This window comes from Loxodonta africana, chromosome 2 (assembly GCF_030014295.1).
Source record: "Loxodonta africana isolate mLoxAfr1 chromosome 2, mLoxAfr1.hap2, whole genome shotgun sequence".
Classification (NCBI taxonomy): Eukaryota; Metazoa; Chordata; class Mammalia; order Proboscidea; family Elephantidae; genus Loxodonta; species Loxodonta africana.
Window position 1 is genome coordinate 214,996,491 of NC_087343.1, and position 23,564 is coordinate 215,020,054.

The following is a 23,564-nucleotide window of genomic DNA, read 5'->3' on the forward strand; positions in this document are numbered from 1 at the left end:
ACTATCTTTGACTGTGACGCTTTTCCCATCCCCATTTAGTGCCTACAACGCTCCCAGCTTCCGTGCCGGAGCTCAGCTGCTGAGTGATCTAAGTGGCTATTCCTATACAAAACGAGCCTGGAAGAAAGAAGTCCTGGAATTATTTTTGGACCCAGCTTTCTTTCAGATGGATACCTCTTGTATTCAGTAAGAAGCGCTGTCCTGATAAAAATGTGCCCTGAATCTTCTAGTGGACACAGTGTTTTGCTTTACGTGATTTATTCTCAAGTCCTAAACAGCATCAACCCAAATAATAGTTTATCACTGCCTCAACTCGCATGTTAACTCCGTGTTCATGGGAAGGGAATTCAGTCTTTTAAAATAGAAAGATGCCGTATAAAAAGGTGCCTTCATTTGTCAAAAGAGGAATTTCACATGATTGAGAGAGCATGTGGAGTCCCTGAGTGGTACAAATAGTTAACAAGCTTGGCTATTAACTGAAAAGTTAGAAGTTCGAGTCCACCCAGAAACACCTTGGAAGAAAGGCCTGGCAATCTTCAAAAAAATCAGCCATGAAAACCCTGTGGAGCACAGTTCTATTCTGACACACATGGGGTCACCATGAGTCAGAATTGGCTCCACAGCAACTGGTTTGGTATTTTTGTTATACCTAAAGAACATAATGTGGGGTACTACCTTACCTTGTAACCCAAAATATTTGACCAACGTTAAAATGACAGAACCTACGAGCGATCCTGGCAGTATCTCTACCCCTGCCTGCCCAGCTTCCACACCATGAGCTCTTCCTGGGAGTTTGCCACAAGCCAGGCTTCTTTTCCTGGGAGATCAACAAAACCATTCTGGTAGCCCTCCCCCACCCCGGCTTGGCATCAGGTTTTTATCAGTGGCAGGGAAGGCCCGAGGCTGCAGAGGGAGATCAGGTCAGCCTTTTGTATGGTCTGAACTTGGCCTTGCCACCACCAAAAGGCTGCTTGGGGCCCCGTGGCTTTTACCCTTGTCATCCTGTTGCTCTGCTGGGGGAGCCCATGTGCAAATGAGCCCTGTGGAGAGGAAGTGATAAGTGTTGGCATTTGTCTTCACTACCCCGCTTCCTTCTGTCAGCACAGGCATAGAACAACATCAAGTGTGGACGTTTTTAAGGGCAACCCTTGAAGAAGCCAGAGAGCTTTGCCAACTTTGTTTTCTTTTGTAGTAATGTGGGAAAAGGTTGTTTTTCATTCCCTGTGTTGTGGCTATAAATAAAAAACTTTTGCTTAGCTTTCCCTTATACAAAAGCGATTTGTTTCACTAGCAGTCTTCGATAGACCTTAAAGGGGACCATTATTTTCTTGCTGCTGTTAATCAGGTAACCATCCATTATATATTTCATTAACTTTGCTTTGTTTAATATTCAGTTGGAGGTCCATTATTGACCATCTTCTGGCTCATGAGAGAACCATGTTTAAAGACTTAATGAGTAAGTTCCACGTTGCTTGCACGTAAGTCACAATTTAAAGGATTGATAGTCAGGCATTACCGTGTATTTCAGAACCCTACTTAAACCTTCTATGGTGCTATCTTCGCCTCAAACCATAATGTGATGTGCGTATGTCAGGACTAAATGAATGAGCCTCTCCTGTCTAGTCTGTTGACAAGAATGACCAGCTTCTCTACAGTTTGTAATGGAGAGAGATGACAGCAAGCAGCTGCTGTAGGTCCTGATTTTGTGTTGAAAGTAATACTAATTCCCCATAATTTATTAGGATTACTTTTCTGTACTTCATGCCCTCTTCTAATACTGTCACTAAGTACATCATTAAGAAATAAATACTATAAAAAAAAATATGGGCATAATGGTCACATGATCCCTTTTCAACAAGATCGTGATTTTTCACCAAGGAAGGTAGGAATAGTGCTGATGTCAATTTCCTATGACTTACCCCTCGTCGTACTTTTCTCACTAAGTGTGATTCATTTGCTGTTTGCATTCTAGACATGCAGAGCAGTTCTTTAAAGCTATTCTCAAGTTTTGAACAGAAAGCCATGCTGTTGAAACGCCAGGCTTTTGCCATCTTCAGTGGAGAATTTGATCAGTATCACCCTTACCTTCCACTGATACAAGGTAAGATGGGCAGCCCTTCTTCCATCCATACGCAGACACGCACACACACACACAAGACACACACATATGGCTGAGATGAGCTGACTAGTACAGGGACACACAGTAAATTTTGACTGAATAGTTGAGTATTAAAATCAGTCCTTGGCTGAGGCCAGAAACTATAAGCATCAAAGAAGAACTTTGGAAGTATATCAATAAATAAAAGACTTTATTTTTAAAAATCGATTATTATCATGTTAATTTTTATTAGCTAGTATATTAGATTCCAGAGCCCTGGTAGCACAGTGGTTAAGACCTCGGCTGCTAACCAAAAGGTCAGTGATTTGAATCCACCAGCTGCTCCTTGGAAACCCTATGGAGTAGCTCTACTCTGTCCTGTAGGGTCACTATGAGGCGGAATCAACTTGATGGCAACGAGTTTGGTTTTGGTTTGGTATGTTAGATTCCTAGGGCTGCCGTAACAAAGTCCCACACACAAGGTAGCTTAAAACAACAGAAATCGATTATTTCACAGTGCTGGAAGCTAGAAGTCAAAAACCAAGGTGTAGGCAGGGCAATGCTCTCTCTCAAGGCTCTAGGAAAGAATCCGTTCCATGCCTTTCTCTTAGATTCTGGCGTTGCCGGCACGCAATCATTGGCGTTCCTTGGCTTGTAGGTGCATCATTTCGATCCCTGCCTCTGTCATCCCTTGGCGTTCTCCTTGTGTGTGCCTCTGTCTCTTCTCCTCTGATCAGGGCACCAGTGATTGGATTAAGGCCCACCGTGCACCACGTGCCTCATCTTAACTTGATTACATCTGCAAAGACCCTGTTTCCGAGCAATGTCATGCTCACAAGTACTGGGGCTTATAACTTCAAAATATCTTTTTGGGGGACACAGTTCAGTCCAGAGTGGGTACTTTTTAAAAGTCTGACAGTACAGTCCATGAATAGTACTTTCTCAGCACTGTCTCCTGCCAGATCCCTCCTGCAATCAAAATACTTTGTGTTAACAGTACTATCGAGATTGGCACTTTCAGCTGGGGCCGGTGAAGGAGTAAGATTTGGGGCAGTGTGAAATTTTTCCTTAACAGTTTTTTATTTCTTTGTATTCACCGTATTCTTTGTCTGCATCAAAAATTAATTATTATGGATATTGTACAATGTTTCCGAAGTTTTTTTCTTCCTCGTAAAATGTTCAGTTGGCAAAATTGGCATTCTGTTTTCAGTTCACCTTCCTCCAAGATATGAAAGAATTCTCAAGTAGGGATTTTTTTTTCCCTTAAGATTCATAGCCCAAATGGTATTAAATAAAATGAACATAATTCGTGAGGGATATTGTGCTTAATATTATGAAGGCTAGTTTAACAAAGAATTCTACAGATAATGGAATTATGATATAAATCTTCGTTTTAGTCAGGTTTAATTAATTAGGCATAATTTATATAGAGTAAAATTCACCCTTTTCTGTATAAATCAGAAATAAAGAATATTTCTATCATCCCCAAAAGTTCCCTCGTGCCCCTTTGTAGCCAACATCTTTTCATACACCTAGCTCCTGGCAACCAGCTATCTGCTTTCTTTTCCTCTACTTTTGCCTTTTCCAGAATGTCACATAAATGGAGTCATACAATGTGTAGCCTTCTGAGGCTGCCTCTTTCACTTAGCATAACGTATTTGAGAGTCACTCCTTCCTTGCATTGAGCAGTAGCTTATGCCTTTTCATTGCTGCATAGTATTCCATCCCAGACTTAGTTTACCCATTCACCAATTGAAGGACATTTTGTTTGTTTCCAGGGACAATTATAATATAAATCTCTTACTTAGCCTTTCTTTAAAAATGTTTATAAATATTTGTCAGCTGACAAAGCATGCGCTTTTCCTAAAATCGTCTTGCTAGCATGCTCTTAATATTCGGACTAATTGTCAAACCACTTCCCTGCTTGGTTAACAATGTGAAAGGCCTTAATTGTCTCAGCTCAGAACGTTACCAGCTTTCACAATTATTAATTATGGCAGTACTTTATATTTGCAATAATAAAATACCTTTATATTTCAACTGACATAATTTCAACATGTAAAGCACGTAGTAGGGAGAAGTCATAATATCTTGAATTCTTAGCTATATGAAAGCAAGTATTCAGACACTGACAAATCCAAGTGGCATTCCTTGCTTGAATGAGATAGGAGGCTGATCCAATCGGCTATGACCAGAGATGCCAGTAATGGTGGCGGCAGCCTTCCAAAGGCCTGGGCTGAATTCAGGGTCAAAGCTGAACTTGTTGCATCCCTACAAAATGTAGAGGGAGACATTGTATCTTCTTTCATCGGTAGGCAGCATCGGTGATGGTGCTTTATGCACCTGGCCACTTAACCTTCCGATGATGACTTTAGTAGGCCTTAAAGGGAAACATTAAGTCTACTTTCCCAGCGGAGGAAAGGGGAGAATGATAAAGGCGAGTGATTGGACAGTGTCCCTTGCAGTGCTTTTAGTGCCTTCTCTGTCCTCCTCTCTCTCAGGAGAAACCCTTCCCCACTCCCCCATCTCCCATCACACTTCCCGCAAGTTTGATGTTGAGGCCCAGAGGGCTGTTGTTGTTAGCTACCATTGAGCCCACCCTAACTCACGGCTACCCCATGCACAACAGAACAAAACACAGCCTACACCATCCCCATGCTCGGCTGCAGATCTGACCCTTGTGATCCAGAGGGTTTTCACTGGCTGACTTTCAGAAGTAGATCACCAGTCCTTTCTTCCTAGTCCATCTTAGTCTGGAAGCCCCACTGAAACCTGTTCGGCATCATCGCAACATGCAAGCCTCCCCTGATAGACAGGTGGTGGCTGTGTGTGAGGTGCATTGGCCGGGAGTCAAGCCCAGGTCTCCTACGTGGAAGGGGAGAATCCTGTCACTGAGTCACCACTGCCCACCAGAGGGCTAAACAGTCGGTATTAGGCCTATAGAAGCTAGAACCAGAAAAAATAAAAATAAAGAACAGCCTTTCTCAAACACTGGTGAAGAAAATTCGACCATGGGCGGATGTTACCGTCTTAAGAGGTCTGAGAAATCATGCCCCTGAGAGGGAAAGAGAATTCTGAGAAGCAGGACAATTATGCCGACTGTAGTAGGAGATGCTTTTTGGACTCTGAAGGAAAAAGGAATCTCTCTAAGTAATACCCTCCGCTTTGGGTAGCTCAAGTGCTATATTTCTACAGTTACCACATTAAAAAAATGAACAATCTACTCCTGTCATTTTTTATTACCTGACAATTCACAGAGCACTTTCCTGTCTATTGCTATTGTCCTGGGACTGTCTCTTGGTAGGCCTGGCCTTCCGGAGGTCCTACAGTGAGAAAATGCAGAATGTCCTCTGGTAGCATGTAGGGACACTGGACTGGCCATGCAATGCCCTGGGACAGTGATGCCTAGGTTTCCCTCAAAGGAGTATGCATCCAGAAGCTTCTATGTTACACCCCAAAGTAAATTGGTTAGGCCTAATAAAAAGGAGTCGCTGGGTGGTGCAAAGTTAAAATGCTCAGCTGCTAACTGAAAGGTTGGCGGTTTGGATCCACCCAGAGGCACCTTGGAAGAAAGACCTGGCAATCTACTTCTTAAAAATCAACCATTGAAAACCCTGTGGAGCACACTTCTATCCTGATGCACATGGGGTCACCATGAGCCAGACTTGGCTATTTAGCAACTGTGACTGAATCAAAAGAAGCAGAAGGGTATCTCCAATGTTTCTCCTCTGGGACACCCTCTAGGGTCCTTTCCCCCTGCTTTATAGCACCATCAAATTGCACTGAACAAGGTTGGTGTCGGGCTGGGGTCTGGGCAACTCATACACCTCAGGTCAGAGTTACATACATTTTACATTAATCACAAGCTGTAACAAGCCCAAAGGAGTTATTTAAAAAAGGAGAGAGGAATATTACGTTTCCTAAAGAAGAGGAGGATGGGCACCACAGCGCACAAAAGCTCCTGATGAAGGGATCTGAGAGCTCTGAGGGAATCCTCTGCTCCTTCTAAGTGGGGTAGGTGTGGTTCCTGCCAGGCCTATTGGAGCCTTCCCATATTCTAAGCCGTCTTCACTGTGGATACCTATTAGCTCTATTTAATCTATTTCCATATGGACTAGTAATGAAAACTGGAAACCCAAATGAAAAAAGATATTGAGGAAACCGATGCTCAGAGAGATTAGCACCTGACCTGGGCTGTGATATAAGCTGTCTGGTTCCCAATGACAGACTGTGGTCATTGGTGGGACATTTGTCCCCGTTGAAGCAGGCAGAGTGAGGGTATTGCTCTAGCTCCATGGATGAGAAACAAGAGCCCCGTGAGATTAAGGGACTGGGAGGAGGAAGGGCCCACAACCTGCAAGTGGTGGCACAGGGACGTGGCCCCTGGACTTCACTAGCTCTGTGCTCGCTAAGGACAGGCTCAGCTTGGGAAGTTTGTCAGTCAGCTAAGAGAGGAATGTTAGAGATTAAAGAAAATTAGAGATTCTAAAATAGATCATATTGGCTGAAAAATAGTATCAGGGACTCAGCTTTTATTTGGAGTGCCGATATGAGGTAAGTTTTAGGTGTACAAACCACTTTTTTAAAGTGCTTTCTGTTTTGAAATAGTTAAGACTCATGAATAATTGCAAAAATAGTACTGAAAAGCATTTTTTTGGGGGGGGGCCATTATAGGTGGCATTATCTTTTTTCATTTGGGTTTCCAGTTTTCATTACTAGTCCATATAGAAATATCGTTGGGTTTTGTGTGCTGAATTTAGGTCCTGCAGCCTTGCTGAGCTCGCATATTAGTTCTACAGGTGTTTTTGTAGATTCCTTGAGATTTTCTACATCTGCCAATAGGAACAGTTGTGTGTCTTCTTTCCAATCTGTAGGCCTTTGGTTTCCTTATGGTGCCTTACTGCACTGGCTAGACCTTCCCTACTGTCGTCTCTGCACTGGTGTCTATTGGCTGTCTTCTCTCATTCTCAGGCCAGAGTAACAGATCCCTAGGGACCTCGCCACAAGGTCATTTTTTAAGACCAGAGTTCCCCAGCCAGTCCTGCCTTCTTCTCTCCAACTTTCAGAGTTTTCTGATAGCTGACTTCTGCATTTTGTTCAAGATTCTGTTGTTGTTGTAAGTAGAGAGAATAGGACGGAATCTACTTACTCCATTTTGCCCAGGACCAGAAGGGCAAACCACTTTTGAAAAATTCCAGCTTGTTTGTCAAGTGTCTGAGCTATGGATGATCCTCCTTTTGGTCAGGCTGCTTTTAAAGACAGAGATTAAAAATCCACTTATGCGTATGTAACCAGTGTCACTGAGCTATGTGTATAAAAAAAAAAACCAAACCTGTTGCTGTCAAGTCGATTCTGACTCAGCAATTCTATAGGGCAGAGTAGAACTGCCCCGTAAGGTTTACAGGGAGCGGCTGATGGATTCAAATTGCCCCCCTTTTGGTTAGCAGCTGAGCTCTTAACTACTGTGCCACCAGGGCTATAAACCAAAAAAACCAAACCCAGGGCCATCGAGTCGATTCCGACTCATCACGACCCTATAGGACAGAGTAGAACTGCCCCATAGAGTTTCCAAGGAGCGCCTGGCGGATTCAAACTGTTGGACCTTTGGTTGGCAGCCGTAGCACTTAACCACTACACCACCAGGGTTTCCACCAGGGCTATAGAAATTATTAAATTGGAACTTAATTTGCTGTGTAAACTTTCACCAAAAACTCAATAAAATACTTTTTAAAAATCCACTTAAGCTTCTTAAGCTCCAATAAAGAGAAGTTTTGATTAATGTACTGTAGCACATCTTAGCTAGCATGACCATAGTTCAGCCATTTGCTAAAGCAATTTGTTATGTCCCTAAAAGATCTTAAGTTACAAAACAAAGTACTTTCTAGAAACAATTGTTTTGGTGGAGAAGCGGGGAAGAGTTAGGGGCTAGGGAATTTAAGTCGCACCTTTTTTTTTTTTCCCCCTGTAGGAAGTAAAGTTTTTGTCTTGGCCATCAAACCTAAACTTTACTGGAGAAATATTTTATTTACTCTCTCCACCTCCAGCCCCTCCCCTGAAAATACGTTGTTGTCTGTCAACCAGTCTATATGTCCATCACCTACCAAGGACTGCTTTTGGTTTCTGTGTCTCATAATTCATATTTTTAGAAGAAAAGTGGTCACTGGTCATCCAGTGGGTTTCTGGCCTTGAGTCAGATGTTCATTTCACCCTGCTCAGCTGTGGCCCTCGACAGAGGCTGTGGTTTCCTGCCTTTAGCAAGGGCCAGAAACAACTATAGTTCACGAAAACAACTCAGTTCACAAAAACATGCTCCTAAAACCCGTTTCTCACACTGGGACATTATCAAAATGTCAAAACAATTGCAATTTTATTTTTCTTCTTGGTCTAATAAGAAGCCCAGAACGGCATACTTGTGTGACATCTTTAAAATCTTCTCTCCTTAGAACGCCTGACAGACAATCTCAGAGTTGGACAGACACCCATAGCTGCTGCTCAGATGTTTCTTTTTTTCAGAGTTTTGCTGCTAAGAATATCTCCTCAACATTTAACTTCATTGTGGCCAATAATGGTCTCGGAATTGGTAAGTATTTTGCTCTTGAAAGCAACGGTGTTTTTTTTATATCCAGGAACAATATAGTATACTATTTCACGTGTCAAATTTTATCTGCTAAGTCGTTTACAGTCCAGTTGGCACACAGCTCTTGGTTAAGTAGAGAATATTCTATCTTTTTTTACAGTTATATTTAATCCCTCAATTGTCAGTTACTCCAACTAATTTGTACTATTTGGTATTATTAATTTGCTAGTTTTTTAAAGACATGTACATTTTTTTTTTCTTTTCTTTTTTACTATTGTTGAAATTGTGAGGATGGCGCAGGACCAGACAGTGTTTTGATCTGTTGTACATAGGGTCACTACAAGTTGGAACTGACTCCATGGTACATAACAACAACATTGTTGAAAATATACACAGCAAAAGATACACCAGTTCAACAATTTCTACGTGTACAATACCATGACATTGATTCCAGTCTTCAAATTGTGCAGCCATTCTCCTTTTCCGCTTTGTTCCTCCCTTATTGATATAAACTCATTTCCGCCAAAACTTCCTATCTAACCTTTTGAGTTGCTGTTAACAATTTGACCCGTTATAGTATGTTTTTTAAAAGAACACAAAGCCCATGACAGACGTTCTTTACTAGTTAAGCTAGACTTTTTGGTATAAAGACTTCAGGGGATATTTTTGATTTTTTACGGTTACAGGGTTAAAGATTATCTCAGGGCGGTACTTACAGGGTCTCCAGAAAATCTAGATTCCTTGAGAATTGAAATTCTGTTCTGCATTTTTCCCCATTTTGATCGAGGATTCTTCCATAGAATCCTCGATCAAAACATTCAGTAATAGTAACCAGGCACCATCCAGTTCTTATGGTCCTGTGGCAAAGGAGGCAGTTGTTCATGGATCCACTCACCACCACTCACTGCCCTTGAGTCGATTCTGACTCATAGCAGCCCGTAGGACAGAGTGGAACTTCCCCATAAGGTTTCCAAGGCTGTAAATCTTTACAGAAGCAGACTACCACATCTTTCTCCCATGGAGCAGCTGGTGGGTTCAAACCGCCAACCTTTCAGTTGGCAGCCAAGTGCTTAACCACTGTACCACCAGGGCTCCTGTGTGCATGGATAGACATGTATATTTTAAACGTTGAATTCGGTTTAATCTCTCTAAAACAGTAACTTGAATGCATGGTTGTTTGTCTTTTAGATTCAGACATTCACACAGCTTGAAGAAGATCTGAAAGAGGAAGTTGAATCACTGAGGTAAGCAGTACAAGCATCCGTGCACCCATGGATTAATGGACATGACTTTAAGACTTAATGATGCCTAGTGCTAAATACTGTTTCCTTGAAGTACTTGTAATGGGACTAGCTCTTTTGAAAAAAAAAACTCGCAGGAAGAACCTCATGGGCATTGCCCAAGCGAATGGACTAGAGTAGATGTGAATAAATTTGTAACAAGAGTTCCTGTCTTTTCAAATTTACAGAAACAGCAACAAAACTAGCAAAACAAAAGTTTTGGTCCCTGATGGAAACGGGCCCTTGATGGGGGAAATACCCCCGAATGAACTCATCTTATATTTGTCAGCTTGCAAATTCTTGGACACAGCACTTTCCTTTCCACCTGACAAAATGCCGTTATTTCAAATGTAAGTCAGGTAAAACCGTGCACCCTTTTGAAACAGGTGCCTCCACTCTCACTTGTGCCTTCACGTGTAAGGGTTACTAGTGGCCAGTAAGCAAGCTTGGAATACCAAGTCTCATTACTCACGACATCTGTGGTTTCGTGAATGTGGCACACACTAGTGTTGATGCCTGGGTTTCTGGGGTATATGTTTGTGTAGGTGGTTTTTGCTACTGAATGCTTACAAAACAGGGGTCACCCAATGGTGGTCCTTGCTGCATTTGTGTAGGTTTTTTTATCTGTTGGTTTTTAATTAAATATAAATAAAAAATATAAATGCCTTTAAATGAAGCATGCTGTTCTCCAATTCACTTTGCCCCAGAGGCTTACATTTCCTGTAGGCATAACACAGCTGCGCATACAGTCAATTTCATGCCTGGCCCCAGATGCTACTTTTCTCTCTCTCTCTCTCTCCTCTATCCCTCCAGAGACTAATCATGTAGAAACATTTGTGGATGTTCATAACATTATTCCTGAGAGCCAAAAAGTAGAAAAAACCCAAATGTCTATCACCTGAAGAATGGATAAATAAAATGTGGTATATTCATACAATGGAATAATACTCAGCCATAAAAAGGAATGAAGCACTGATAAATAGTACCACATGGATGAACCTTGAAAACATTATGCTAAGTCAAAGAAGTCAGTCACAAAGGCAACATCATATCACATGTTATATGATTCCATTTATATAAAATGTCTAGAATAGACCCATCTTCAGAGACAGAAATTAATTAATGATTTGCCTAGGGCTGGGTGTTGAGGGGACTAGAAGGTGAAAGGTGATGGATGAGGGGAACAGGAATTTTTTTTGGGTTAATGAAAATATTCTAAAATTGATCGTGGTGATGGATGCATGGCTCTGAATATACTGAAAGCCGTAGAATAGTACATTGTAAATGAGTGAATATATGGTATGTGAATTGTATCTCAATAAAGCTGTTAAGAAATTTAAAGAAAAGTGAGCTGTGAGCCATCTTTCCTGACTTCGGGTTTTTTCCCTCCAGCTATAGGTGGGCATTTGTTCCAGAAGTGGACACAGAGGGTCCTGCCTTCCTGTCAGATCTGGAAGAGAATCACCAGGAATGCAAACCCCACACTGTTAGGATTCTAGAGCTTCTAAAATTAAAATATGGGGTAAATGTTTTCCTTTTTAAAAATTACATCTGTGGTGGGAGGTGATGGGGGCAATTAAGGGGGAACCAGTGAGTAAGGCATTTCATAATAATTTTATTTTTTTGTTGTGGAAAATATACACAGGAGAATATTAACCAATGTATCAGTTTCTACATGTACAATTCACTGACACTGATAACATTCTTCAAGTGATACAACCACTCTGGCCCCCCTTTTCCAAATTGTTCCTTCCCCATTAGCGTAAACTCACTGCCCCCTGAGCTTCCTATCTAACCGTTTGAGTTGCTGTTGTCACTTTGATCGCATATAGAGATGGCACTTGATTGTAATGATACAGAATAATTTTCAAAAATTCTCTTATCTGAGTTTGAAAGCATATCCTTTCTGTGGACTTTTTATTTGCAGGAAATTAGCAGCTCTGACGAGATAACGGTGAAGAGCGAATTTCCTCTCCTGCGCCAACATTCTGTTTCCAGCATTAGGCAACTGATGCCATTCTTCAAGACTCTAAACTGTGCTTTTAAAACCCAGAGTAAACTTCCTGCTGACTGTTCAGGACCTCCATGCGTAGAGGATCTTGTCACAGATAGCCCAAGGATCTTGCAACAACTAGAAGAAAGTGTTGAACATGATTTTTTGGAGCACCTGGAGTGCTAACCTCGTAAGGCAGAATTGGTTTAATTCATTGATTGATCCTTCAGAGACAACCAGGATATATTCTAACAAAGGAAAGAGCCAGGGTAGTGCTTTCAACTGGGTCTATTTCAATTTTGAAAGCGAATTTCAGATAATTTTCTGTTTGGCAACAAAACACACCTCTCTAAATGCGTTGTAATATATTTGGATCTGATTATATGTTTCTTCCCCAATTTATGTAATGAAAATAAAATTAATATATCATCCAACTGTAGCCCAGAATTTGTAATATGAAGTAAAGTATGGAGAGATGAAAAAGTCATCTTCTTTGTTGAAGTAGATTATACACGGGCCTTTCTCAGTATATTTCTCTAAATATTTAAACTTGTTAAAAGAATATATATTTTTTAACCTTTCACACATATATCCTTTAAAGCATTTATTTTGGTACTGCATTTTAAAATTGGAATATGTTTTCTGAAAATAATAGTTTCCCTTATGATAACACTGACCATTGAGCAGAGGTGAGCACTGGAAGATATCACAGCATGTTTTAACCCTTGCCCATTAAAGTCTCATATGCATTCTTCCACGGTGTAAGAAGTACATAGTTGTAAAAAAAATTCTGACAACTGTAACCTTAGTTATGCTCCACAGTGTAGTTCGCAGGCTCTTTCTATTTAGTTTCGATCAATCAGTGTAGACATGGACACTTTAATGCCTGAAACTACTTTTAGGGAAACACTCATTTGACTGGTCGCCTTTCCTCGCTCCTTTCTGAGATCTCTTTACCATTTTGCCAACATCATCATAACCCTTTCCTAGGCCAAGGATTCGTAGCGGGAATCTCATCCCACTCGTCCCCAGGCCTCTTTGTCTTGTGTCAACCACCCCGTGTAGAATCCCGGCTGAGGGCCACTTCCAGCTGTGGTGACTTTCACTCTCAGCCAGTGAGCACGGTCCACACCTTCAAGACCTGCCCATCTCTTGTACCCTTCCGGCCACCAGAGCACTGCATATGTCACTTTCCAGGCCAGATGATGCGAACTGTCCTCATGAGCACTGTCATATACATCTCTCCTATACAAGGGCTTCTTGAAATTTGATATCATCAGTTAGGGTTCTCCTCAGTCCTACCACTTAGAGCTTAGGGTGGTGCAAAAGCAAGTGTGTGTCATTAGCCCCAACATGGGATGTGGGGGTCACAGAGCCACTTGGTTCCCTAAATAAGGGCTAAAAATAACAGTTGAAACGCACCATGGTGGGAAAAATGCCTCATGGAAATTAGATCATTTCATGTGTAGGGAGTTATCCTTAAAGTAGCAGCGTTTATAAGGCTGGTCACTAAAATCTAAAATATTGAAGTGTAGAATTGTAAATGCTGTGAATTATAATTGTTTATAATATGGTTTACCTGTATTTCAATTTGTGAAGAGATAACCATACTCTGATTAATCCTTAACATCAAGGTAGATGTGCATGTTCATTTATCAACATTTACAACAAAATTAATAACTGACTTGTATCATCAGTAGCTATTATGCCATAAAGGTAGTTCTCTACTTAGATTTACAAACTTAGTTTTTTATTTTTTCTCTCCAGTATCTAAAACAGCAACTTACTATTTTCTACTGATACCATATATAATTTATTTCTTAGTGTTAGATAAAAATTTTAAAAGACATAGCTTCTACAACACTCAGGTCTTTATGTTCATCATTGAATAATCAAGAAGCCTTATAATAAGATGCACATATAAATCTTTTCTTTTATGAAGGTGAATACTATAGTGGTGGAGGGTATAGGCCCTGAAGTCAACCTGCCTAGGTTTGAATCTCAGCTTTCCCACATACTACCTTCAGCAAGAACTTTGCCAGGTGCCAGGCATGGTGTGTGAATTCCTTCAGGACCCCCACATTCTACGAAGCCAGTGGAAATGAGACGCAGAGAAGCAGCCCCAGGAACTGAAACTTACCACTGTCTGTGTTCTCAAACCCAGAGCTGAGAAAGTTAAACAGGAGAGTCTCTAGAAGGCACCTGTTATTTGGTAATGTGAAGGAGACAGTTTCTGAGACTGCCCCGCCCCATTATGACTTCCTTCGAAACCAGCTCAGAGGAAGTAAGCTGAGAAAACTGGTTCCTGGCTCTCAAGGTGTGACGAAGCATGTTTTAAAAGAAAGCAAGCTTTGTTTTCCAGTATTTGTACATCATGCCCAGTAGAAAACTAGGAATAGAAGTAGCTAGAATCGTGGAAATAGTTGATGAAGACTGTACTTACAAGTGTTGAACAGCTACCTGGGGGAGCAGACAGAATCCTATGCTGTTGGTGTTAAATGCTCTGACATAAGAAAATGCCTTCACCAGGTACTTTTTGCCATTCAGTTAGACACACAGCACCAGTGAACATGGAAAGCCAACGCCATCAAAGAAGGGGATATGATTAGGACCAGAACATGGGCCAACTAAGGAGTTCACCCATTCTTCAGGGAGCTGCAATTGGACCTTACTGGAGACCCTGAGAGGTGCAAACAGTTAAGCACTCCACTACTAACCAAAAGGTTGGTGGTTCGAACCCACCCAAAGACATCTCAAAAGAAGGGCCTGGCCATCTGCTTCCGAAAGGTCACAGCCTTGAAAACCCTATGGAACAGTTCTACTCTACACACACGGGGTTGCCATGAATCAGAATTGACTCAACAGCAATCGGTTTTCTTTCTGGTCTAAGATCACTATAAGATACCAGTTATCTTATGTGTGATCATGCTTAAGTATTTTCTCAAGTTGTGTAGTACTCATTCCATCCAATAAGTTCAATCATCTTCAGTCAGAATTTGTGCCATCCCTCTGAAGTTCAGTGTGAAGAGAACCCCTTCAAACATTGCTTAGGATGGTGACAAGGATCCTGGGGTTCCAAATCTGACAGTTGCAGCTAGAATCCTGCAAAGCAGCACTGCTTAGCAGGGGCTCTCACACATCTTTGTGCACAAAGATCACCTGGGGAGCTTGCAGAGTCTGATTCAGTAGATAGGGTGTGTCTTAGGCTGGGTTCCCTAGAAAAGCAAAACCAGTACAGTATAAACATATATATTGTTGTTGTTGTTGTTGTTAGGTGCTGTCAAGTTGGTTCTGACTCATAGCGACCCTATGCACACCAGAACGAAACACTGCCCGGTCCCGCGCCATCCTTACAATCCTCGTTATACTTGAGCTCATTGTTGCAGCCACTGTGTCAATCCACCTCGTTGAGGGTCTTCGTCTTTTCCGCTGACCCTGTACTCTGCCAAGCATGATGTCCTTCTCCAGGGACTGATCCCTCCTGACAACACGTCCAAGGTATGTAAGACGCAGTCTCACCATCCTTGCTTCTAAGGAGCATTCTGGTTGTACTTCTTCAAAGACAGATTTGTTCCTTCTTTTGGCAGTCCATGGTATATTCAATATTCTTCGCCAACACCACAATTCAAGGGCATCAACTCTTCTTCAGTCTTCCTTATTCATTGTCCAGTTTTCACATGCATATGATGTGATTGAAAATACCATGGCTTGGGTCAGGTGCACCTTAGTCTTCGAGGCGACATCTTTGCTCTTCAACACTTTGAAGAGATCCTTTGCAGCACATTTGCCCAATGCAGTGAGTCTTTTGATTTCTCAACTGTTGCTTCGATAACTGTTGATTGTGGATCCAAGTAGAATGAAATCCTTGACAACTTCAATCTTTTCTCCGTTTATCATGATGTTGCTCATTGGTCCAGTTGTGAGGATTTTTGTTTTCTTTATGTTGAGGTGTAATGCATACTGAAGGCTGTGGTCTTTGATATTCATTAGTAAGTGCTTCAAGTCCTCTTCACTTTCAGCAAGCAAGGTTGTGTCATCTGCATAACGCAGGTTGTTAATGAGTCTTCCTCCAACCTTGATGCCCCCTTCTTCATATAGCCCAGCTTCTCGTATTATTTGTTCAGCATACAGATTAAATAGGTATGGTGAAAGAATACAATCCTGATGCACACCTTTCCTGACTTTAAACCAATCAGTATCCCCTTCTTCTGTCCAGATAACTGCTTCTTGATCTACGTAAGGGTTCCTCATGAGCACAATTAAGTGTTCTGGAATTCCCAGTCTTCGCAGTGTTATCCGTAGTTTGTTATGATCCACACAGTCAAATGCCTTCACATAATCAGTAAAACACAGGTAAACATCCTTCTGGTATTCTCTGCTTTCAGCCAGGATCCATCTGACATCAGCAATGATATCCCTGGTTCCACGTCCTTTTCTGAAACTGGCCTGAATTTCTGGCAGTTCCCTGTCGATACACTGCTGCAGCCGTTTTTGAATGATCTTCAGCAGAATTTTGCTTGCGTGTGATATTAATAATATTGTTCTATAATTTCCACATTCGGTTGGATCACCTTTCTTGGGAATAGGCATAAATATGGATCTCTTCCAATCAGTTGGCCAGGAAGCTGTCTTCCATATTTCTTGGCATAGACGAGTGAGCACCTCCAGCGCCGCATCTGTTTGTTGAAACATCTCAATTGATATTCCATCAATTCCTGGAGCCTTGTTTTTCGCCAATGCCGTCAGAGCAGCTTGGAATTCTTCCTTCAGTACCATCGGTTCCTGATCATATGCCACCTCTTGAAATGGTTGAATATCAACTAATTCTTTTTGGTATAATGACTCTGTGTATTCCTTCCATCTTCTTTTGATGCTTCCTGCATCATTTAATATTTTCCCCATAGAATCCTTCACTATTGCAACTCGAGGCTTGAATTTTTTCTTCAGTTCTTTCAGTTTGAGAAACGCCGAGCGTGTTCTTCCCTTTTGGTTTTCCATCTCCAGCTCTTTGCACATGTCATTATAATACTTTATTTTGTCTTCTCGAGAGGCCCTTTGAAATCTTCTGTTCAGTTCTTTTACTTCATCAACTCTTCCTTTTGCTTTAGCTGCTCGATGCTCAAGAGCAAGTTTCAGAGTCTCCTCTGACATCCATCTTAGTCTTTTCTTTTCTGTCTTTTCAGTGACCTCTTGCTTTCTTCGTGGATGATGTCCTTGATGTCATTCCACAACTCGTCTGGTCTTAGGTCACTAGTGTTCAATGCATCAAATCTATTCTTGAGATGGTCTCTAAATTCAGGTGGGATATACTCAAGGTCATATTTTGGCTCTTGTGGACTTGCTCTGATTTTCTTCAGTTTCAGCTTGAACTTGCATATGAGCAATTGATGATCTGTTCCACAGTTGGCCCCTGGCTTTGTTCTGACTGATGATATTGAGCTTTTCCATCGTCTCTTACCACAGATGTAGTCAATTTGATTTCTTTGTTTTCCATCTGGCAAGGTCCATGTGTATAGTCGCTGTTTATGTTGGTGAAAGAAGGTATTTGCAGTAAAGAAGTCGTTGGTCTTGCAAAATTCTATCATTTGGTCTCCGGCATTGTTTCTGTCACCAAGGCCATAATTTCCAGCTACTGATCCTTCTTCTTTGTTTCCAACTTTTGCATTCCAATCACCAGTAATTATCAATGCATCTTGATTGCATGTTTGATCAATTTCAGAGTGTAACAGCTGATAAAAATCTTCTATTTCTTCATCTTTGGCCCTAGTGGTTGGTGCATAAATTTGAATAATAGTCATATTAACTGGTCTTCCTTGTAGGCCTATGGATATTATCCTATCACTGACAGCGTTGTACTTCAGGATAGATCTTGAAACGTTCTTTTTGACGATGAATGCAACACCATTCCTCTTCGAGTTGTCATTCCCAGCATAGTAGACTATGTGAGTGTCCAATTCAAAATGGCCAATACCAGTCCATTTCAGCTCACTAATGCCTAGGATATCAATATTTATGCATTCCGTTTCATTTTTGATTTCCAATTTTCCTAGATTCATACTTCGTACATTCCAGGTTCTGATTATTAATGGATGTGTGCAACTCTTTCTTCTCATTTTGAGTCGTGCCACATCGGCAAATGAAAGTCCCAAAATCTTTGCTCCATCCATGTCATTTAGGTTGACTCTACTTTGAAGAGTCAGCTCTTCCCCAGTCATCTTTTGAGTGCCTTCCAACCCGGAGGGCTCACCTTCCAACACTATATCACACAATGTTCCGCTGCTATTCATAAGGTTTTCACTGGCTAATGCTTTTCAGAAGTAGACTGCCAGGTCCTTCTTCCTAGTCTGTCTTAGTCTGGAAGCTCAGCTGAAACCTGTCCTCCATGGGTGACCCTGCTGGTATCTGAATACCGGTGGCATAGCTTCCAGCATCACAGCAACACACAAGCCCCCACAGTACGACAAACTGACAGACACATGGGGGAAATATATATATATATATTTCCCCACGGAATTCTTCACTATGGCAACTCAAGGAGAGATTTATATCAAGGAAATGGCTCATGCGTTTGTACAGGCCGAAACGTCCAAAGTCCATGGGTCACGATAGAGCCTTCTGGTTCACATAGCTGTAGGAGCTGGCAAACTCAAGGTTGGCAGGTCAGCCGGGCTCTTGATCACAGGCCACGAAGACTGATGAATCTCAGGATCAGCAGGCAAGATCACAAGTAAGCTGCTAGCTCAAGTCCCAAGAACCAGAAGTCAGACAAACAGGATCCAACACAAGCAAAAAGCCGGCAAGCCTGCCAGAATTTCCACTTATATTAGATGCAGGCCACACACCCAAGGAAACTCCTTTTTAACTAATTGGCTAATCACAGCAGATCCCATCATGGGGGTGATCACATATATCAAATCTCATCATGGAAGTGATTGCAACATCACACAAATGTCAAACCACTGAGAATCATGTCCCAGCCAAGGTGACATACAACCTTAACTATCACAGGCTGGCATTCGGGAACCTGCATGTATTGAAAGTGATGCAGGTGGTTCCTGGACCACTCTCAGAGACACCTGAGTTTTCAGACCTGTGCATTCAGTAACAAAGTGGGTGGCTCTTATGGAAACAAGGAAGCAAGTAAGGCTGAAGCTTCTCTGGCTGCTACTTATCCTATACTAGTAGCTCTTCTCCATGGGTTCATCATGTAAGATGATGAGGCCCATCTGTTGAACTAAGGGGGAAAGTACACAGACTTCAAATTCTGTGGGTTTAAAGTGAGGGTTCAGTGGCAGAATTCTTGTCTTCCATGCAGGAGACCTGAGTTTCATCTCTGGCCAATGTACTTCATGTGCACCACCGCCCATCAGTCAGTGGAAGCTTGTGTGTTGCTGTGATGCTAAACAGTTTCAGTGGACCTTCAGACTAAAATGGATTAGGAAGAAAGGTCTGGGTGATCTATTTCTGAAAATCAGCCAATGGATCACAATGATCCGATCTGCAGTTATCATGGGGATGGTGCAGGACTGGGCAGCGCTTCATTTCATTTTGCATGGGGTCATCATGAATTGGGGCCTGACTAAACAGTGGCAAACAACAACATATATAGATATATCATCAGTTATGAGATAGACAACATCCCATTTACAATAACAACAATAATATTTAGAGTAAAAAAGCTTAATGAATGTGCAAGATCTCCTTGGGAAAAAAAAAAAAAAAACACTACCAAAAGAGAAAATAAGACTTGAATAAACGGAAAGGTGTACTATGTTCTTGAAAAGACAACAATTGGAAATTTTGGAACCAGATAAACTCACTCTAAAGGTCACATGGAAAAATAGGCAGGAATAGCCAGGAATTTTCTGAGAAAAGAATAGGAACAAAGAGACCTAATTTGAGCAGATATTAAAATATACTAAAGTTAAAGGAGACGGGGCCAAGATGGCTGACTAGGTGGACGCTACCGCGGATCCCTCTTGCAACAAAGACGTGGAAAAACAAGTGAATCGATCACATACATAACAATCTACGAACTCTGAGCAACAAACACAGATTTAGAGACGGAGAATGAACAAATACGGGGAGACAGCAATTGTTTTCAGAGCCTGGAGCCAGCGTACCAGTCAGGTGACCTTCGGAGCCCGATTTGGGGCAGAGCCCAGGGGGGCAGACAGCACAGACAAGGGGCCCAGCCCTAGCCCCCGAACTCATTCCGGGAGGGGGCCCAGCCGGTTTGCGCAGGCAGCGTGGCGGCGCAGCCGGTGGGAGAAGTCCCCGGGAGGCAGTGACTGGTCTTGGAGTGGGGAGAGCAGCGTCCCAGCCGGGGAGCCGTCCCGCCGGGATTTTGGCGGGCGCGGGCGTGGCGTGAGCGCGGAGAGCAGCTCCATCCGGGGGGGGGGCCCAGCCAGTTTACGCGGGCGACGCGGTAGCGCAGCCGGTGGAAGAAGTCCCCGGGAGGCAGTGACTGGTCTTGGAGCGGGGAGAGCAGCATCCCAGCCGGGGAGCCATCCCGCTGGGATTTTGGCGGGGAGCAGCTACATCCCCCTGAATTGACCTCGGGGGGGGCCCAGCCGTTCGCACGGGCGGCGCCCAGCCAGTTTGCGTGGGCGGCGCGGTGGCGCAGCTGGTGGGAGAAGTCCCTGGGAGGCAGTGACTGGTCTTGGAGCGGGGAGAGCAGCGTCCTAGCCGGGGAGCCGTCCCGCCAGGATTTTGGCGGGGCACGGGCGGGGCGTGAGCGCGGGGTGCAGCTCCATCCCCCTGAATTGACCCCGGGGGGGGCCCAGCCGTTCGTACGGGCGGCGCCCAGCCGGTTGGCGCGGGCAGCGTGGCAGCGCAGCCGTGGGAGAAGTCCCTGGGAGGCAGTGGCTGGTCTTGGAGCGGGGAGAGCAGCGTCCCAGCCGGGTCGCGGAGTCGCGGTGCAGGCACGGAGAGCTGCTCCGCTCTCCTGAGCTGACCCCGGGGGGGGGCCCACCCGGATCGCGGGGGCAGCGCGCGACAAGGCTGGCGGGACGGGGAGTCCCCGGGAGGCAGCGACTGATTTTGGAGTCGGGAGTGCACCAGCCCAGTAGGGGAGCCTTAACCTTGGGGGTGGGGCTGACAGCGGAGGATCTGACGGTGACGCCAGCGGGCCAGACCCCCTGGGGGCAATCTCCACACAGCCAGTACACATAGGCGACGCGCCCCACGGAAATCTCAGATATAATAGTCATTCCAAGTAAGACAAACAACTCTGGCTATATACTGAGGTGCTACTCTCCTAGCTCTCTGATCCCTCCCCCACCCTCCCTAGGCGGCTCCATTAACATCCGAATAGCCTGAGCCAGAGGGAGAACTCTGATAGGGATCTGACTGCATTTTTTTTTTAGCGGATTTTCTGGAAAAACTAGTTTACCAGTGATGGCTCGGAGACAGCAGTCCATATCAAACCACATAAAGAAGCAGACCATGACAGCTTCTACAACCCCCCAAACAAAAGAATCAAAATCTTTCCCAAATGAAGATACACTCCTGGAATTATCAGATACAGAATATAAAAAACTAATTTACAGAATGCTTCAAGACATCACAAATGAAATTAGGCAAACTGCAGAAAAAGCCAAGGAACACACTGCTAAAACTGTTGAAGAACTCAAAAAGATTATTCAAGAACATAGTGGAAAAATTAATAAGTTGCAAGAATCCATAGAGAGACAGCATGTAGAAATCCAAAAGATTAACAATAAAATTACAGAATTAGACAACGCACTAGGAAGTCAGAGGAGCAGACTCGAGCAATTAGAATGCAGACTGGGACATCTGGAGGACCAGGAAATCAACACCAACATAGCTGGAAAAAAATCAGATAAAAGAATTTAAAAAAATGAAGAAACCCTAAGAATCATGTGGGACTCTATCAAGAAGGATAACTTGCATGTGATTGGAGTCCCAGAACAGGGAGGGGGGACAGAAAACACAGAGAAAATAGTTGAAGAACTCCTGACACAAAACTTCCCTGACATCATGAAAGACGAAAGGATATCTATCCAAGATGCTCATCGAACCCCATTTAAGATTGATCCAAAAAGAAAAACACCAAGACATATTATCATCAAACTTGCCAAAACCAAAGATAAACAGAAAATTTTAAAAGCAGCCAGGGAGAAAAGAAAGGTTTCCTTCAAGGGAGAATCAATAAGAATAAGTTCAGACTACTCAGCAGAAACCATGCAGGCAAGAAGGGAATGGGACGACATATACAGAGCACTGAAGGAGAAAAACTGCCAGCCAAGGATCATATATCCAGCAAAACTCTCTCTGAAATATGAAGGCGAAATGAAGATATTTACAGATAAACACAAGTTTAGAGAATTTGCAAAAACCAAACCAAAGCTACAAGAAATGCTAAAGGAGATTGGTCAGATAACCAATAATATCAGGTACCAGCACAATACAAGGTCACAAAACAGAACGTCCTGATATCAACACAACTCAAATAGGGAAAGCACAAAAACAAACAAATTAAGATTAATTCTAAAAAATAAATAAATAAATAAAATAATACACATAACAGGGAATCATAGAAGTCAATAGGTAAAAGATCACAATAATCAAAAAGAGGGACTAAATACAGGAGGCATTGAACTGCCAGATGGAGAGTGATACAAGGCGATATAGAACGATACAAGTTAGGTTTTTACTTAGAAAAATAGGGGTAAATAATAAGGTAACCACAAAAAGGAATATCAACTCCATAACTCAAGATGAAAGCCAAGAAAAACGTAACGACTCAACTAACATAAAGTCAAACACTACGAAAATGAGGATCTCACAATTTACTAAGAAAAACGTCTCAGCACAAAAAAGTATGTGGAAAAATGAAACGGCCAACAATACACATGAAAAGGCATCAAAATGACAGCACTAAAAACTTATTTATCTATAATTACGCTGAATGTAAATGGACTAAATGCACCAATAAAGAGACAGAGAGTCACGGACTGGATAAAGAAACGCGATCCATCTATATGCTCCCTACAAGAGACACACCTTAGACTTAGAGACACAAACAAACTAAAACTCAAAGGATGGAAAAAATATATCAAGCAAACAATAAGCAACAAAGAAGAGGAGTAGCAATATTAATTTCTGACAAAATAGACTTTAGACTTAAATCCACCACAAAGGATAAAGAAGGACACTACATAATGATAAAAGGGACAATTGATCAGGAAGGCATAACCATATTAAATATTTATGCACCCAATGACAGGGCTGCAAGATACATAAATCAAATTTTAACAGAATTGAAAAGTGAGATAGACACCTCCATAATTATAGTAGGAGACTTCAACACACCACTTTCGGAGAAAGACAGGACATCCAGTAAGAAGCTCAATAGAGACACGGAAGACCTACTTACAACAATCAACCAACTTGACGACATTGACTTATACAGAACTCTCCACCCAACTGCTGCAAAATATACTTTTTTTTCTAGTGCACATGGAACATTCTCTAGAATAGACCACATATTAGGTCATAAAACAAACCTTTGCAGAGTCCAAAACATCGAAATATTACAAAGCATCTTCTCAGACCACAAGGCAATGAAACTAGAAATCAATAACAGAAAAA

General features: G+C 42.4%; 1 protein-coding gene across 4 annotated transcripts in view; it reads left to right on the forward strand.

Annotated features, from left to right (window-relative positions):
* The window catches only part of DOP1B (DOP1 leucine zipper like protein B), a 155,950-nt gene extending 136,256 nt beyond the window's left edge, over positions 1-19,694 (forward strand). For all 4 annotated transcript variants that reach the window (XM_064279441.1, XM_064279440.1, XM_023559085.2 and 1 more), the window contains 8 exons: positions 40-186; positions 1,395-1,456; positions 1,973-2,101; positions 8,542-8,678; positions 9,864-9,919; positions 10,144-10,305; positions 11,348-11,477; positions 11,883-19,694. In XM_064279441.1, coding sequence (XP_064135511.1) covers positions 40-186; positions 1,395-1,456; positions 1,973-2,101; positions 8,542-8,678; positions 9,864-9,919; positions 10,144-10,305; positions 11,348-11,477; positions 11,883-12,134 — 1,075 coding nt within the window. In that variant the 3' untranslated portion in view covers positions 12,135-19,694. The remainder of the gene's footprint in view (positions 1-39; positions 187-1,394; positions 1,457-1,972; positions 2,102-8,541; positions 8,679-9,863; positions 9,920-10,143; positions 10,306-11,347; positions 11,478-11,882) is intronic.
* The last annotated feature ends 3,870 nt before the right edge of the window (positions 19,695-23,564 follow it).